This window comes from Abramis brama (assembly GCF_963993115.1).
Source record: "Abramis brama genome assembly, chromosome: 4".
NCBI classification, from domain to species: domain Eukaryota; kingdom Metazoa; phylum Chordata; class Actinopteri; order Cypriniformes; family Leuciscidae; genus Abramis; species Abramis brama.
In genome coordinates, this window is record NC_139966.1 from 53,785,128 (window position 1) to 53,804,627 (window position 19,500).

The following is a 19,500-nucleotide window of genomic DNA, read 5'->3' on the forward strand; positions in this document are numbered from 1 at the left end:
ATGGAATGCTAGTAACATGCAAATCTGGTTTGTTTTGGCCACTTGATGATATATGGACTACTTTTATCATGCTTTTTTGGAGCTTGACAGCCCATTTCTTTTTAACGTATGGAAAACAGCGGCCTGAAGATTCTGCTAAACGTCTTCATGGACCTTTGGAACAACATGAGGATGTATAAACAATGACAGAATTTTCATTTTTGGGTGAACTATCCCTTTAAGCTCAATCTATAAATGCGTTTCTCAAAAACTGTTGATCTTAGAGACTATTGACGCCAAATGTGAACAAGCTGAACCAAACTCACTGCCCCATCCTTACTGTTGGTTTCTGTGGAAGGTTGTTGTTAGGGTGTGGTTTGAACTGGTTTGTACCATGGACCTCTTTAAATAGCCACTTTCATTGAGTGAACCTACCTTTTCTGCTAAAAGCAATTTGATTTTAATGGAGACTGCAGTCTGGGCACGTATGGGATTTATTATATGTGTGTATGCAGAGAGAGAAACAAACAAGCATTCATGGTTGCTCCTAAAATGCCCACTTATTCTGCTTTTAATCAGCATGATCAAAGATTTGGACTGCAGTTAGCTGGTAAATATATAAATAGATTGTGTATTCTACTCACATCTGCTAAATCGAGGTTGGAAAACCACTAGTGCCTGATCTCAAGTCAAAGGTGGCTGCTATTGCGCTGTGTGCGCACAAAACACTTGTGCATGCGAACGATGCAAATTTTAATTTAAATTGAAAACGTTCATCTGCTCAAGCATTACCATTTATCTATAGGCCTAGCGTCCTCTCTGCATGCAAGTTTCAGAGAAACTTCTCGAAAATATTCTCCTGCATAGGCGAAAGTCTGGAATGGTGTTTCTTGTGCAAATGTCACTTTTAGCACATAAAAAAAAATACACAGTAAAGTTCAGTACCTTTTTTAATGCATTTATTGTAGTTAAACATTGGCATTCACATATACGTATATTTTATTTAAATTAAGCAAAAATATATGGTAGAAACTTTTTTTTAGATTTTCCCTGTTAGATTGAAGGCTGTTATTATCAAGGAAATGTTTGTATTACTGTAGAGTCAAAGTTTAATAGGTATGTTTAGACCTGATCTAATGTTGATAAAACATATTAATCCCTTTAATATTTCAGAATTAATGGTAAAATTATTTGCTTTGCCTCTGATTCTTTCAAAACCATCAGCAAAAAGCTGGATCTATATCAAATAAAGGCAGATTAAGTGCTGTACTCGATTATTCCTTCCCAAGTACCTGCTGTGAACTCGTATTCTCATCAAAGTACTACTAATAAGCAACAACCTCACTAATAATTACTTGCAGGAAACACTCTCACAAACACCTGAAGTATTTATCCAAGACAATGAATTCCCAAATGTTCTTGCATCGCTTGAAGAAAAGCCACACCAATATCCGTTGATGCTTAAATTACAATGTCTGGGTTTCACTATTGTTAGATCGGTATCAGGACTGATCATCCCAGGCACAGATGGCAGTTCAGTGTGTGTGATCCATGATTTACTCGCTACACTGCCACCTGATGGTGAAAGCTGTACTTTCCATAAGTATCAATTATGTAACCATAATGATCAATTTTAAGGAAATTGTCAAATTAACAAACAGCTGTGTGCTGTTAATTAATCTGGTTGAGAAGCCGTCCTCTCTCTAAGCCAGACAGAAGAGTCACAAGTCACATCGATGTTCTTTCTCCTTGAACCAGACGTCCCCGCAAAGCCCAAGTGTCCTGCATAAAGAGCAAACGCATGCATGTTGAAGATAAACCACGTGCATGAAAGAAACTTTGCGTTTAAAGCTGGAAACACACCTGAAAGGAGATTGTATCGTCAACTCCATACTTCTTAGCTGCTAGTTCCTTCACTTCATTGCTGATGTTCTCCTGAGTTGTTCCTTTCACATCTATGTAATAGCAGTCAGAGCTGGCATAGTGACAGGAGATGGCCTGAAATAAATGAACACAGTAGTCTTGGATTTAGTGACTACATACAGCACTTACTAAGTTGGTTGTTACTGCATGTTGATGAATAGTGTTGAGTAAGTTTTTCTTAAAAAAGTAATTACTAGCTACTAATGACATCTCCAACAGTGTAATTAGATTATTGTACTAATGACTCTCTCTACTAATGAAAAGTATTGCATTATTTATTACTAATCACTTTCTAAATCCCATATCAACCCTGACCAGTAGAACAATACAAGGATAGACATGAAACTGCTCTTTTAAATCTTTCAAATGAATAATATAAAATTGCATTAATTATTCTTGAACTGATTACAGTATTTAAAGAGAAAAGCTTACATAAAAAAACATACATTTTAACATTAGATGTTAAATTTCACTGTTGTTTTATGTAGAATTGTTCTATAGTATGTACAGTTTTTAATTTAATTACATCAGAACTAATTAAATTGCAGAAAATTAAGAGTAATCCCTTACTTTACTTTTTCAGTGCATTGTTGCTGTTGTGTATGTAATTGAACACTTTTCCAAATTTCAGATTTGACAATGGTTTTATTTTAGAGTCATATAGATTTGAGTTTTAAACTCTCGTTTTATTGAAATAACATGTTGCATCAGTAAGATATGTATGATAGTAGTTGCGAATTTAACCTATACGCAAAATTAGAATATTGCACAAAACATTTGTGAATAAAGCATCGTTTCCATCCCATGTGTTCAAAAGAGCAAAATCGTCACTTTCTGGTAAATTGGCGCAAAATATCTAATAAAAATGGAAGTTTCTGCAAAAGCCACTTTGGCTTGTACCTCATAAAATACTTGCGCCCCAGAGAGTGTAGACGAAATGCAATAAACATGTTACCATGTTATCTTGCGCTCGGCTACCTGGCGTTTGGGAACGCAATCATGCGAGACGGTTCTGGGAGGGAATTAAACCAAATCATTTTGATGACAGACATTGGCTCAGGCATTTCAGAATGATCAAACCAACATTTTGAGATGCTGTGAAATAAAATTTGTCTGCTGTTCAGTCCAGTTATCCAATCACAATCTCTGCTGAGGCAAAGTCACGTGAATTTTCATCGTAGTTTATATGCGCGTCAACTTATTAGATAAAAAACGCCTAAATTGCGCACTTGGCGTTTCCATCCAGCGTTTTTTTAATGCAATATCCCCAAATTTGCATTAAAATGGTTATGCAATGGTTAATACTACAAATGCAATGTGACCTAATGCATCCCTGACCACATCTGAATGTGTTTTGAGGTTGAGAAATTGGTATTGGTCCCCATTTACACGTCTCTGTCAACTCTGTCTTGATTTTACAACCAGGGAGGGAAATGTCTTAAATACTAGAGTAAAAGCTCAATTTTTATGCATGCAAGTACCCCCTACCTTTCGAAATCCCTTGGTTTGGTTCATTCCTGAGCCGTGGATCAGCAAAGGATGGAAAAACACTGTATCTCCTTTCTCCATCTCTAAATGCACTCTGGGATGGTCTGGGTCGTAGTTGCGCACCCCGTGGTACATCTTATTTATTCCACCCTGGAAGGAAACAAAGAAGCAAAATGAGGCTGTCTGATGAAGAGCATCTGTGTAATCATCATCATTCCTGTGTCTCTCTCACCTCCCATTCTGGGTAGTCGTGTTCCTGCAGAGTGCCATGGTGTGAGCCAGGCAGGACAACCAGGCAGCCGTTTTCCCGGTGCACTTTCTCCATGGCGGTCCATGAACACACAATGCGATCGGCAGGTCGGAAGGGGAAGTAGTGTAGATCCTGGTGCATGGGATGGCGAGAAGTCTTCTTACCTAGGAAGTTTGAAATAAGTGCACATTTAGGTATTTAGATGCAAACCTCTGCATCACACATTTCATGTTTTGGATGTATCTTCCATGGCATACTGGAAACATTTTGATGAGTATATGAATTACACATAAAAATGCACAGTTAATCAAGATAACTCTGCTTGATCCGATCACCAGACCAACACACCTGCGCACCAACAAGGATGTTGATTCAGGAACACTTCGAACTTGTGTAAATCATGATAAGTGTATCTATACCTGTGTCAGGTGGTTTGTTGATGAGCATGGTGTGCATGGCCATGATGTTGGGTCCGGTGAAACACTTCACATACTTCAGGATCTGAGAAACAAGCATTCAGATTAAATTCAAAATAGATTTTGTTGTTGCTTTACAGAGTGTATTTTTTTGCATAGTACTCTGTGTTCGCGTCTACCTGGGGTAAAGTGCAGTAGCGGAAAAGTTCGGGATCTTCTTGGAAGTCTTGAAGTTTGGTAACAGCCTTTTCGCCTTCAACAAACTCGGATTTAGCAATGGATACATCTCTCATTACCAACAAACCAGGCACCTTCACCTCTCTCTTACAGATGCGCTCAAACTCTTTCCTGCGAAACACACACTCAGTTATGTACAGACTTTGTGCAAAGCAGAGCACTGATCTCTTTAAACTTCGGTTCAGAGTTTCTGTTAATGATCTACTCGCATGTACATGTAGCCTAATAATCACCTATTAATGCCACTGAGCAGAATTTCTCATTGATTGAAAGTGGCAGTGTTGCATACATATTAGAATTTGTGTGATGTAACCCTCTGTGATTATGTACACAATTGTATTCAAAAATACCTTGTGTGGATACATAGTGCATTGCTTTTACAAAATAAATAATTATCAATATTTGCTCCCCAAATAAAAATAATATACGATTTTATATTATTGTGGAGACATTTAGTCAATATATTGTTCATTGTATTCTCATCTCATTAGATAAGTTTATCAGTGGCTGAAAGTCCATAGTCAAACTGTCTATCTATATGGTATATTTAGGGGCAGTTCAAACAGGATGCATTCTTGTATTCAGTCTTCAATATTTCAATAAAAAAAGCAAGCTTTGCTGACATATTTCTTTAGTTATGTTTTAAAACCATAGTTACAAACTAAAATGAATATGTTCAATGCATTTAAAAAAATGTGTTGATCAGTCTTGCCTGAATTGGTCAATATCCTCGTCCGATACCAATTTTCGGATGAGTATGAACCCATCCTTTTCATAGGCGATTCTCTGTTCTGGAGTCAGGAGATCTGTGTCAAAAGTGTATCTGCAGACAAACCAGAACATACTTTACAACCAGACAAAGAACCAACTATATAGACGTCACATTACTGAATTTATTATTGATTAAAATTAATTAAAGTCTACTTAATGGAATTTCAGCAATATTTAAAGACTAAAACAATTATAAAATGCGTTGTACATGATGATAACTACAAGGAAAATACATTGAAAGATCAGCTGACTAACTGAAAGGCTTGAGGATGATGATGATAGGACACATTTTGGGCAGAAGTGAAGGATGCTCGCTGAATAATAAGGTTAAAGTTCATAATATATAACATGTCAACACCATAATACAAACAAAACAAATGTAACGTAAAGCAATGCCTGTGCTTTATTTGATTTATTTATCATAGCAAAATAGAAATTATAATTAAAACATGATCCAATGTTGTTAGAAATATGTATTTCCATCGATAAAAAGTAGGCCTGTCCGTAATGCCTCGGCTTGTACTGTGTGTGAGATCCCGGAACAGCCGCTATGTTTGAGGCAGACGCGCCTTCAGCTTCCTCGATCGCACGCGTTCAAGTACATCGCGCCGCTCGCTCGAAAAACGTCTCTAAAAGGATACGACAGCGCCGTGGGACCGGTCCAGATGATTCAAAACCACTTTTAATCTTTCTGCGGCCCGGGACATCTTTAATCCAGTAAAGTGTAGACGAAGTGAACTGATCTGCAGTGCGTTTGACTCTGTGTGTATGTGTTTAACGTTATATAACGGGGGTAAAGTGCACCTACACTTGCACTGCATAGCTTATGGTGTCACAAAGACTTGGAGGACTTTTGATGTAGCCTACAGTAGTCATTAACCAACAAAACCTCTCTGAAATAAATAAATATATATGAAAAACCTATGAAACTTTAACTAAATAATAAATAAATACAATTATTTATGATAAATATTATTATATATGATTATTATATGTTTTAAAATATATAAAGCCATTATAGATTATGGAGTCAACGGGGATGATAAAGACGCTTGCAAGATTCAAAATTAGCACTTTTATCTACACAAAACAATGTGTTAAACTATGATTTAACAATGATGTTATTTTGGCAGCATCAATTGCCACAATTCTGCATTTGCTAATAAACTGCCACAATAAAACGGTTCACTGTAGAAATAACAGTTTGAATTACAGATAAGAGCTGAAATATAGATTGTTACACACACAAACACACACATGTTGGGTTTTCACATATTATGGGAACTTTCCATAAACACAATGACTTTTATATTACAAACTTCTATCCCCTTAACCCTAAACCTACCAATCACATAAAACTTACTTTATTTACATGATCAAAAACATCACTTAGTATGATTTATAAGCTTAATTAAGTTTAATTAAACCAACAAAATATGAGGAAGTTTTATTTTTAAATCAGGGCAAAACAAAACTCCAAACTTGGTTTGCAAAAAAATATTATGTTGGCACAATTGGCATGTTTCATTGCGTTATCACAAATAAAACAATTGACTCCAAGTACAACTACACACTATGCTTACTGTTGTGAATTCTTTACTTTTATTTGTCTCTTATGCTTTTATATTCGGTAAGAGCTTGTATTATGTAAATATGCAAGATGCGACTTTTATTATGATACGTGTTCGGCGTAAGTGTTGCGCTATTGGTTACGCATGCAGAGCTAACAGAATGTGACGCAGTTTTCCACCTGTGCAGCACCGTCAAGTGCAGGGCAAAAGTTATTGACGAAGTAAGTTTATTCTATGACTTTATGTGTGTAATACTGGATGTTTATACTGCTGAATCTGTTTGCGATGTTAAGCCTTTGTGATATTGTTGGTTTTCGCGATCTTTATGATAATTAGTTCACCATGTGAAATGCACGTGAAAATGCCGCTAGCATCGCGGCTTATCTTTGCTAATGTTGTTAGTATCTTGTTTACACATGTTGCTGATTTCGTGTGATATATTCTATACTTGTAATGCTTTCATATCGCGATGGGGACATTGTATAATGTATCAAGTTGTTTATATGCATCTTTATATTGTATTACTCCAGTAATTATTCGTCCACAAACTACAAGTTGTTAATATTGCTTAATGTGGAAAAGTGCGCTGTTTACTGTAACAGTATATTTATGTTTAACATTTAGTTATTTATTTCTGATTTATTGTTTATTGCAGAAACTACCTCCAATGCATCAGTGTGTATATGGTGAAACCCTGTACCTAAATAAATGGTGGAAAGAAATTTGATGACTCAGACTCCCTGATCAGAGTACTGAAGTGGTTAACACCCTTAAAAACCGGCATCAGTGGGGCAGTCCCCAACAAATGGTCCTTCGAGCCGGATCCTTAACTGCTTCAGAATGTCATCAGATGGCAAACCAACATCTCCTCCTCAAGCTAGACCATCACGGCAATGCCAAGCCCCAAGGCACCTTGAGGATTACATCCTTGACTTCCATCACCGACCTGCCCTTTCCTCCATTCCTGTTCATAGGGAGTCAGATGAGCAGAGAGGAGCAGCAGCCGCAGTGTATACAAGTCAAGCAAATGCAGACTCCAGCCAAGGTGGGCGTCGAGACACGCCCAGTCCAAGTCAAGCAGACTTATTGAGTATGGACTCATTAAATAAATTAATGGAATCCATGAACGAGAAGGAGAAAGAGGAGACAGCTGAAATGGACAATCTTCTCCGGAAATTAGGTCGGCTTAAGAAACGAAAGCATCGCCGAGACAAGATGATGGAGCACATTAAATCATTCTTGAGGGAGGAACAGGAAAACGAGGACAATGAACAGGTACAGGCTGTTACATCATCGCTACAATCTTCACCTGCACCTTCTAGCTATGTAAGCCCTCCACCCTTACTCTCACGAGGCACAGTGCTACAAGAGGAAAGGTTACATATAACAAATACTGATCCTGAACCAGAGGTGAAAAGTCGCAACTGTGGATTTGCTCCAGTTCAACCAAGTCATCCACAAACTACAGGTTTACAGTATTCCCCTATCTCCTCTGGCATGGCATCTCCTGTTTCGCATCACTCACAATTACCACAACTATATGAGCCTGCTCCCTCTCATTCGTCCAGAGTTCCGCCCAATCAAGAACGAGCTGTAACTTACGAAGCTGAACGAACATTCCAGCCCCTTGAGACACAACAGCTAATTTCGCCGGCACCTGTCTATCCGCATTCTATGGCACCTCACCGCTATCTTGCAACACCATATTCACAGATACAGCCGGTGAACACACCCACTTTATTCAGCTATCTACCCTCTCAAAATGTGGTCTCTGGTTTAGTCCCTTCAGTGAACACTGCAGCAGCCGCACCACAGCTCATGCCAGCCCAGACTGCAGTTCCACCAGATGCCTCATCGGACATTGCATAGTCCCCCTAAACCTAAAATTCCTGACTTCACGAGTGACAGCGAAAGGGAATTTGCAAATATGAAGCTGGCGCTTGACAATTTGCTTGAGCCTTACCCAGAGCTAACTGAGAAGTACAAATACCATGTACTGTTGGAGCATCTTAAACTGCCTGAAGCTCAAATGATAGGGCAGTCTTGCCGGCATCATCCATATCCGTATTCAGCAGCTATGCAAGCCCTTCAGCTACAGTACGGTCAGCCACATCAACTGGCTCAAAGTGAGATAGCAGCCATCCTTACATCACCAGATGTAAAGCCCAATGATAGCCACAGCTTTCAAAGCTTTGCCTTAAGAGTTCATCTTTTGGTCAGTATGCTGCTGTCATTAGAGGGATCCAGAGGGATGGAGCTGAACTGCTGCTCACACGTGGACCGACTACTTAGCAAGCTGCCGAAGTATCTACGAGATGGCTTCATTGAGTTCCTTCAACAGCAGGGGAAGCTCAACTCTATAAGTCTTAACCCCTACAATCTGCAGGACTTTGCCGGTTGGCTACAAGTCAAAGCACAGCAGCAGAGACTGTCGATTCGATTAGTGCAGCGCTACCAGCATGAGAAACTTCCAGGGGTTGGGAAAGAGAAACCCTCAGCTAAAACAAAGGGGCCAAGTGTAGTTTTTTATCATGGTGCCTCCTCCGCTGAGACTGCGCCCTCTACCCATCCCAAAGAGCCCAAACAAAAGAAACCACTCAAGGTACACTGCCTCTTTTGCAATAGTAAAGAGCACTACATCACACGTTGTGACAACATCAAAGAGCAGTCGGTCACAGACCTACAAAAGTGGATTTCTGATGGAAAGCGATGCTGGCGATGTGCACGACTACATGAACCAGAGATGTGTAACCTTAAGAAGCCATGCAGTGACTGTGGTGGAATCCATCTACAAGTGCTTCACCACATAGCACGTGATAATCCAACAAACACAGCAGGTACGTCAGAGAGTCGGATTTACCTCACACCTGCTAGTGCGACTTTCAGAGTGCTTCTCAAAGTGGTTCCAGTGTTGCTACACAGCAAGTCCAAGTCAGTGGAGACTTACGCTGTACTAGACGACGGAGCACAGCGAACCATGATCTTACCAATGGCAGTACAAATGCTTCAGTTGAAGGGTGAACCTGAAACTCTGGCTCTACGCACAGTACGATCTGACATCACTCACCTTTCTGGGTCCAAGATCAACTTGGAAATCTCTCCGAAAAGTGAACCAAAGAGCCGCTTCCAGATACTTGGGGCCTTCACAGCTTCAGGTTTGGACTTAGTAGAGCAATCATATCCAGTGCAGAGACTTCAGAGACGGTATGCCCACCTCAGAGGGCTCCCATTACAGTCATTCCAAAATGTACGTCCACTGGTACTGATAGGATCAGACAATGTCCATCTTATCACAGCAGATAAGCCAGTCCGTCAAGGAACCAAAGGTGGTCCAGCTGCAGTGCACACAGCCCTTGGGTGGGCCCTACAAGGGGCAGAGGAGAGCACCACAAGCCACAGCTCAGTGCATCAGTGTCTTTTCGTGACAACCACCTGTCCCAATGACTTGCTCTACCGTAATGTTGAGAAGTTATGGCAACTTGACATCCTGCCTTATCGAAATGAGAAACTGGTGGTTCGATCCAGGGAAGATCAAGAAGCAGTTAAACTTCTCGATTGCAGAACACAGAGAATTCAGGTAGACAATGTTCAGCGTTATGCCACCCCCCTTCTGCGCAAACCTGGTGTTACAAAACTCACTAGCACAATCCAGTCTGTCATGCCTAGTCTGAGGAGTACCGAGAAGAAACTTCAGAGAGACCCCGACAAAGCTGCTGTCTACTCTGGTGAGATTACTAAGCTTGTTAAGGCAGGCTATGTTACCAAGCTTCAACCCGAAGAAGTCACCAAGTCAGAGGAGGTCTGGTATATTCCCCACCACCTGGTGTGTCACAACGATAAACCGAGATTGGTCTTTAATTGTTCATTCAAGTATCAAGGCCTATCTCTGAATGATCAGTTGCTGCCAGGGCCTGCACTTGGCCCATCATTGTTGGGCGTTCTTTTGAGATTCCGTCAACATCACGTGGCTGTAAGTGCAGATATCCGTGGAATGTTCCATCAGGTCCGCTTGCTGCCTGAGGACAGACCGCTTCTCCGCTTCATCTGGCGAGATCTGCACTCTGAGAACTGTCCAGACGTCTATGAGTGGCAAGTCTTGCCATTTGGTACAACCAGCAGCCCATGTTGTGCCATTTTTGCTGTGCAACAGCATGCCCGCAATAACCAAGAGAGTTACCCAGGAGCTCTACAGATAGTGCAGCAGAGTTTTTATGTGGACAACTATCTGGCTAGCTTTCCAACCACATCTGAGGCCAAGCTTACAGTTGATCAACTGCGCAGTCTACTTACAACGTGTGGTTTTGACCTCAGACAATGGGCTAGCAACCAGCCATCTGTGATCTCACATCTACCCACAGAAGCAAGGTCTGCAGCTGCAGAACAATGGCTTGAACAGAACAGGACTGATCCAATGGAACCAACTTTGGGTCTCAGGTGGAACTGTGCTGCTGATACACTGGGATACCAATATCGTCCCATTGAACATGCTGCATTAACAATGAGAACAGCTTATCAAGTGTTAGCAACGCAGTATGACCCATTGGGGTTCATTGTGCCTTTCACCACACGAGCAAAAGTGCTCATTCAACAACTATGGTCCAAAAGAAGAGATTGGGATGACCCGAATCTGCCACAAGATCTTCACACTGCCTGGGACACATGGGAACGTGAGTTAAAGTATCTCAGCACCATAACAATTCCCCGCTGTTACTCTTCAGTGCCCAATGATGTACAACGGGCGTATGACCTCCATGTGTTTTGTGACGCATCAGAACGAGCATATGGGGCTGTGGCTTACTTGGTAGAGTACACAGAAGATGCCGTCCATACCACTTTCGTCATGGCCAGATCCCGAGTTGCTCCCAGGAGGCAACAGTCCATGCCTCGCTTGGAGCTCTGCGCAGCATTAGCAGGAGCACAGCTAGCGAAGCTTCTGAAAGATGAGATCACTCTCACAATTCAGCAGACAATTCTGTGGACGGATTCTACAACAGTGTTGGAGTGGCTTCAGTCCGACTCTTGTAGATTCAAAGTCTTTGTTGGAACACGAGTCTCAGAAATCCAGGAGTTGACAGAGCACACTGCTTGGCGGTATGTGGACACACAGCAAAACCCAGCGGATGACGTCACTAGAGGAAAACCACTCTCAAGTTTTACTGTTCCTGGACGCTGGAGTCAGGGACCGTTATTTCTAAAACTGAGTCCTGAGCACTGGCCAAAGAGACCTGAACCGGCAAGGTCAGAAGAGTTACCTGAACTGAAAGGTGTCACTATCTGCTGCCTAACCTCTGTGGAATCAGATCATACTCTTCCTGATGCCACTCAGTTCAGCACCTGGAAAGAGTTAGTGGAAGCCACTCGACAGGTATGTCAACAATTGACAGATGATTCTGCAAACATCAAGCCCATTGATCCTCGTGAAGCAGAGTTGATCCTACTGAGGAAGTGTCAGGCTCAGAGCTTCCCTGAGGAGACCATAGCACTCAAAACACACAAACCAATACCAAACCACAGTCGACTAATATGTCTTGCTCCAGAGTGGGATACAGTAACTAATGTAATCAGAGTTGGAGGACGATTACGGAGGCTGGAAAGCCCAAATGTTGAACAGATTCACCCCATAGTGCTAGATTCGCGGCATCCAGCAACAAAGCTCCTCATTAAAGACTTTGATGAACGCTTATTGCACCCAGGCACAGAGAGAGTGTATGCGGAACTCCGGAGACAGTACTGGGTCTTGAGAGGGCGGCAAGCTGTTAAACACCATCAGCTTAACTGTTCATCATGTCAGCGGTGGAGAGCTAAGCCTAAGATACCACAGATGGCAGACCTGCCTCCAGAGAGGCTCAGACTTCTCTGTCCACCGTTTTATTCCACTGGAGTGGACTGCTTCGGCCCTTATCATGTTAAAATGGGCAGGAGGGTTGAGAAACGTTGGGGCGTCATTTTCAAATGCCTCACCACAAGAGCTGTTCACATAGAGCTTCTCAACTCCTTGGATGCGGATGCCTTCCTGCTTGCTCTTCGTAGATTCATAGCCAGACGTGGCAGACCAAAGGAGATCAGGTCAGACTGTGGCACAAACTTTCGAGGTGCTGATCGAGAACTGCATGAAGCCTTTGCCGCTATGGAATCTCAATTAAAAGAGCAGCTAGCTGATTACCAGATCCTCTTCAAGTTCAATCCGCCTAATGCTCCTCATTTTGGTGGCGTTTGGGAACGAGAGGTCCGCTCCATTAAAGCTGCTCTACAGGTGGCAGTTGGAAGTCAGTCCATCTCAGAAGATGTCCTGTCTACATTATTAGTAGAGGTAGAGGGCATTTTGAATTCAAAACCCCTTGGATATGTCTCCACAGATGTTGCAGATCTAGACGCCATTACTCCAAACCTTCTCCTCATGGGGCGGCGAGATGCATCACTTCCGCAGGTGGCGTATGCTTCAGGAAAAATGGGGCGGCGCAGATGGCGCCATTGTCAAAATCTTGTGGACCAGTTCTGGACTCAGTTTACAAGGAATTACTTGCCCACACTACAGACACGCCAGAAATGGCACAAGCCATCAGACTCTGACCGTAGGATCAGTGGTTTTGATAATTGATCCAAAACTTCCCAGGGCTCAGTGGCCCATTGTCAAAGTTGCCAAGACGGTGGTCAGCAGTGATGGATGTGTCAGAACAGTGGATGTCACTGTTCAAGGCAAAGTGTACACTAGGCCAGTAGCTCGCCTCATTCCATTGCTAGCCTTTGAGGACGAAGACTCTTAAAGAATTCCCTTAACTTGCACATTTGCTGCTCAACTGTGGGGGCGGCTGTTGTGAATTCTTTACTTTTATTTGTCTCTTATGCTTTTATATTCGGTAAGAGCTTGTATTATGTAAATATGCAAGATGTGACTTTTATTATGATACGTGTTCGGCGTAAGTGTTGCGCTATTGGTTACGCATGCAGAGCTAACAGAATGTGACGCAGTTTTCCACCTGTGCAGCACCGTCAAGTGCAGGGCAAAAGTTATTGACGAAGTAAGTTTATTCTATGACTTTATGTGTGTAATACTGGATGTTTATACTGCTGAATCTGTTTGCGATGTTAAGCCTTTGTGATATTGTTGGTTTTCGCGATCTTTATGATAATTAGTTCACCATGTGAAATGCACGTGAAAATGCCGCTAGCATCGCGGCTTATCTTTGCTAATGTTGTTAGTATCTTGTTTACACATGTTGCTGATTTCGTGTGATATATTCTATACTTGTAATGCTTTCATATCGCGATGGGGACATTGTATAATGTATCAAGTTGTTTATATGCATCTTTATATTGTATTACTCCAGTAATTATTCGTCCACAAACTACAAGTTGTTAATATTGCTTAATGTGGAAAAGTGCGCTGTTAACTGTAACAGTATATTTATGTTTAACATTTAGTTATTTATTTCTGATTTATTGTTTATTGCAGAAACTACCTCCAATGCATCAGTGTGTATATGGTGAAACCCTGTACCTAAATAAATGGTGGAAAGAAATTTGATGACTCAGACTCCCTGATCAGAGTACTGAAGTGGTTAACACCCTTAAAAACCGGCATCAGTGGGGCAGTCCCCAACACTTACAAAATCTACTATAAAATACAACATGTGATTACAAAATCACACTATAATATTATATTATATTATATTATATTATATTATATTATATTGTAACCATATAACACCATAAAGTGTGGAATATATTTTTCAGAATTTAGATATAACAAAAGTAGTGTGAGCTATCAGACATAATTCAATAGCTCTTCATGATTATTAAAGGTTATTGTACAGATGGGTAATATAACAGTCATTAAATATTCAGACAAAATGTAAATTAATTGTATTGTTTTTATTATTGTTTGTAAACTCCTCAAAAAATGTGGTTGCGTACATACAGTTTTTAAATATTAAAAGCTTAAATTTAACTTGGTATAATATTAAATTATTTTTAAATTATTACAGGCATAATTTTAAAAGAAGCCATCAAAAACATCAATCAATATTAGGAAAATAATTGCATATACTTTTTTCATGAGAAGTTTAATTGCTCAGACAGCGTTTGCATTTTCTACTATCAATCTACTCAAGATGAGAAGAAGAAATCATGCTCATTCTGCATCTGTGTACGGAATATATCGTTAGCCTTGGCCACTTTTTCAGGTGTGTTCAGAGACTTGTTCAGCAGAGCTCTGTAGTGTTTCTCGGGATGGCCGTCCATATTCTCCACCTTCCAAGTGTAGTAGGCATTGGTTGGAGGTGTGCTGAGATTATTACTCAACCACACCCAGAGTCTAGCGCAGGGCAAGAGACCCACAGCAAAGTACAGCGGATCTTCTTTTTCCATCAGGTTTTTGTAGAACGACAGATACTTCCTCATAGCTGGAGTCTGCTGGATGAGAGGCTCACCCTGGAGAAACGAGAATATAAAGCATCTTCAGTGGATTCAGAACTAGCTTGAAAGTTTGAAGTCTGTGTTTCTGTTCTTACCTTGAAAAAATATTGTTTGAGCATGGAGTCTGCAAAGCTTTTGTAGCTTGAGTATCTGTCTTTCATGAAGTCCCTGAGTTCAGTGGGCTGAGTTTCATTTCCACTCAATGTCTTCAGCATTCTGGTCACTTTCAGTAGATAGCCGATGTCCTGTATGGTGAAGTTGACGTATCGCTCCGCCTGAAGGCTGCCGTTCTGCATCTGTATCAGGAAGTCAGTCCCGAGTGCCTTATTGGCAATGTCTTTATTCTTCTCCCACAGATATTCGTACACATCTTCCACAGAGCTGGCTGCCAAACTGTAACTAAAAGCAAACTGTGTCTCAGATATGCACAAATCATCACTGAAGACTTTTCATTACAACATTATACATTCATTTATACCCCGGTATCATGAAAATGGAAGGACTCACCTGAAACCTAAGAAACAGAGACACAGGAGGGTCGCGGTCTTCATCTTTCAGTGCACTTGTCTTCAGCTCCGATCTGTAATCTGTTATTTCTACAGTTATTTTATAGTGGCAGTTTATTAGCTAATGCTGAATTGTGTCAATAGATTCTGTGAATAACTTAGTAATTTTTTTTTAAATCTGATTGCACATCAGTTGAGGCAATAGATTCTGAGAATAACATCATAGGGTTTTTTGTGTGTCATAGGTACTCTTTCATTTATCTAAAAACATTTCAACAAATTTAACTTTTAAAAAACAATTTAAATCTCACAGATTTTAAATAAATTACCTGAAAAACATCTTAATTATTTAGGTAACACTTTACGGCAGGGATAGGCAACTCCGGTCCTGGAGGGCCACTGTCCTGCAGAGTTTAGCTCCAACCCTAATTAAACACACCTGAACAAGGCAATCAGTGTTTTCGGGATTACTAGATAGATACAGGCAGGTGAGTTTTTATGAGGGCTGAAGCTAAACTCTGCAGGATAGTGGCCCTCCAGGACCGGAGTTGCCTATCCCTGCTTTACGGTAAGGGTACATGAATTATCATGAATTCATGTATAAATTCATGCATGAAATATGCATTCATTCATGCATTAATATCTCATGAATCATCAGGAACTAACACGAGTTCAACGCTTTTCATTCATGACTTCATGGATGAACAACACCTTAATAAAAACATTAACTAAGATGAGTACATCATCATGAATTATGATACATTAGGCATGATCATGATGTTTTTTTTTTGTTTACAAAAAAACAGACCCCCACAGTGGCCAATCACAGCACATAACATACTAATTCTGTTGGCATTCAAATACAGTAGTCATCATTAACTAAGCATTATTTATCAATGACTTCATCGTGTGTGGCCCCTCAACTAAAGTGGTGACTTGGTGCTTTGAAACACTGATGAACAATGTGGCATAACTGTGAAATGAATATGAACATCAAGCCTTTGCAAACAATGTACTGTGGACACAAATGGACTTTGATCTTAACTTGCAACGTGATCTCATGAGAATACGTTTGCATTTTTACATAAAGTGTAGTTCTACCATACGTACATTTATTTACGTTTTATACACACAGAAACGCATAATACTGACGTATTTACAGCACTAAAACGTATAACATTTACGTATTGACAGCACAAAAACGTAATTTATTTACGTAAACAACTTTACCGACGTACAAATTTGTGCGTATTCCTATTTAACTTATGCATATTAAAATCGTGGCATTAATATTTTGACTCTATTGCATTCAATTGTCTTATCAATTCAATTTTCAGTCGCATTTATTAATACAGTTTAACGTTACTCATATAATAACGTTACTCATAAATAATAACATTTCGGTTCGTGCCTTCTGCTGCAAACTCGTTTCAGAGGATTAGCCTACATGGTGTTAAACAAGAATACACTTTAAAACCTTAAAAATACCTTCTTTAATCGTTTAACCATTTTGTAATATTTGGTTTATTTACCGTGAGACACAAAAGGCGTTTTCGCCTATAAACATAAATTCACTATCGCAAAACATAAATTCACAAAAGACATCAATTTTATTAGCTTGATGTAATCCAAATCTTTAGAATCCATTCGTTGTTTGCAAGAAACAGATCCAAATGCAGCCCTTTATCCAGTGATCTTCATCTCCATTTCTCAGCAGAGACCGTAAACGTCAATCCCGCACTCGTGGTGAATTCAAATTCAAAAATTGCGCCCGAAGCGTTACGACATGTTTTACGGCAGTGATATCAAACGCTCATTGGCTCTCGCATGCTTCGTCACAGATTGCGACATGCCGTGTTTAAGGTGTACTACATTTGAAATGGAGAAGCGCGCGCGCCTTCACAGAGCGAACAGCGAACCGAAACAGGATTAACATTTTTCATGGATTAATAACTTAAATTTTGCTATGTAACGTTACCTCATACAAAACTATTATATACTACCAGAGAGGACTGCGACACATCGTCATGTGAACGACTTTTGGTACCGGTTTTGACATTTTCTCAATAAATAAATGATTGTAATTATACGTGTCTGTCTGTTGTTTTAATTTATAATTGTAGCCTAAGTTACGTAGTTTTAAGAAATTGTTAGGTTTAGGGTAGGATTAGTGGCTCAAACTATCTTTTAATGCTATATATTGTTAATAAAACTGCCATTTCCCTACACATATCTGTCCATTAACGTTACGTTTTATCCTTTTAATATTTGTAGGGTTAAGAGATCTTACAGTTATAATCTATAAAATGGTAAAAGTGAAATTATACAGATATCTTTATGACATGAAATATTCGTAAATAGTTTAACGTACGTTTTTTAGCTGTAAAATCGTAATAATGTTACGTTTAAACGTTGCAGATACGTCCATATTATACGTTTCAGCATATATCCAAACGTACAAAAAAGTACGCTTTCTATCTTTGAAAATTACGTATTAATACCTACGTATTAACAATGAGACCACAGGCTGTAACTTTACTGCTTTATTCTTAAACGGTATAAACCAGTTAAATCAACAGCTGGAAAGAGCTGAGAAGGAATTCAGTACATACACCATGAACTTTATTTTAAGTGCCTGTATATCTGAAAACTCTTTACAAAACCATAAAGCTGTTTTACAATTTCATGATAAGGAGGAGTCCACATCAGTAGCTTTATACATTAAAAGGTGACTCTTTACCCAAAAAGAGATCAAGCTGTTTGTGGAATTCTTTAAACAGCTTTATGGTTTTTAACTGGTTTATACCATTTAAGAATAAAACAGTAAAGTTAAGATCAAAGTCCATTTGTGTCCACAGTACATTGTTTGCAAAGGCTTGAACTTTCATGATCATATTCATTTCACAGTTATGCCACATTGTTCATCAGTGTTTCAAAGCACCAAGTCACCACTTTAGTTGAGGGGCCACACACATGATGAAGTCATTGATAAATAATGCTTAGTTAATGATGACTACTGTATTTGAATGCCAACAGAATTTGTATGTTATGTGCTGTGATTGGCCAATGTTGGGGTCTGTCCACTTACCTGCAGGCTATTTCAGGAAAACAGTTCTCACATTAATTGATTTACTGTTCTGGCCTGTATGCATGCATAAGGTAATGTGGATTTTTGTACATTCCTTTAATAATTCGAAGAGTAGTCTTGCATGCATGAATTAATGCTTTTTTATGCATGAATTCGTGATGATTCATGTACCATAACCATAGCTTTATCCACAATGGGTGGTAAAGACCAATTTTTTTGTAAACAAAAAAAACCCATCATGATCATGCGTAATGTATCATAATTCATGATGATGTACTCATCTTAGTTAATGTTTTTATTAAGGTGTTGTTCATCCATGAAGTCATGAATGAAAAACGTTGAACTCGTGTTAGTTCCTGATGATTCATGAGATATTAATGCATGAATGAATGCATATTTCATGCATGAATTTATACATGAATTCATGATAATTCATGTACCCTCCCTTACCGTAAAGTGTTACCCTTTAATTTTTAACTTTGTGATATTTGTAACTCATATACATTAATTTTCCTCTCAAAAAAGCTTAAATTGTCTTATATTATGTCTTATAGTTATTTGTGGGAGTAGTAATTTTCTAAATTTCAGTAGATAGCCGATGTTCTGTATGGTGAAGTTGACGTATTGCTCCGCCTGAAGGCTGCCGTTCTGTAATTTTATAAGGAAGTCCACCCGGATCGTCTCATAATCAATGTCAATATTTTTCTCTGATAAAAATTCATAGACGTCCTCTACAGATTTAATTTCCAAACTGTTACTGGGACAGTTACCAATTGTGCACCTGTTACAAGCCATTATTAAACTGTACTCTTGGACAAGACAAGAGGATTATTGTTGTTACTATGAGAATGTTCAA

General features: G+C 39.6%; 2 protein-coding genes across 2 annotated transcripts; both read right to left on the reverse strand.

The window, feature by feature from the left end:
• Positions 1-921: 921 nt before the first annotated feature.
• phyh (phytanoyl-CoA 2-hydroxylase) lies at positions 922-5,866 on the reverse strand. The gene is made up of 9 exons (XM_084110940.1): positions 5,706-5,866; positions 5,320-5,378; positions 5,006-5,116; positions 4,236-4,404; positions 4,060-4,141; positions 3,623-3,804; positions 3,391-3,540; positions 1,843-1,977; positions 922-1,761 (listed from the first exon to the last, which is right to left on the reverse strand). The coding sequence occupies exons 1-9, from the start codon at positions 5,769-5,771 to the stop codon at positions 1,708-1,710; spliced, it is 1,008 nt and encodes a 335-aa protein (XP_083967066.1). The 5' UTR covers positions 5,772-5,866; the 3' UTR covers positions 922-1,707.
• Positions 5,867-14,492: 8,626 nt separating this feature from the next.
• On the reverse strand, positions 14,493-15,623 carry LOC311081454 (uncharacterized protein). Its single transcript, XM_084111991.1, has 3 exons — positions 15,558-15,623; positions 15,146-15,449; positions 14,493-15,065 (listed from the first exon to the last, which is right to left on the reverse strand). The coding sequence occupies exons 1-3, from the start codon at positions 15,599-15,601 to the stop codon at positions 14,742-14,744; spliced, it is 672 nt and encodes a 223-aa protein (XP_083968117.1). The 5' UTR covers positions 15,602-15,623; the 3' UTR covers positions 14,493-14,741.
• Between the last annotated feature and the right edge of the window lie 3,877 nt (positions 15,624-19,500).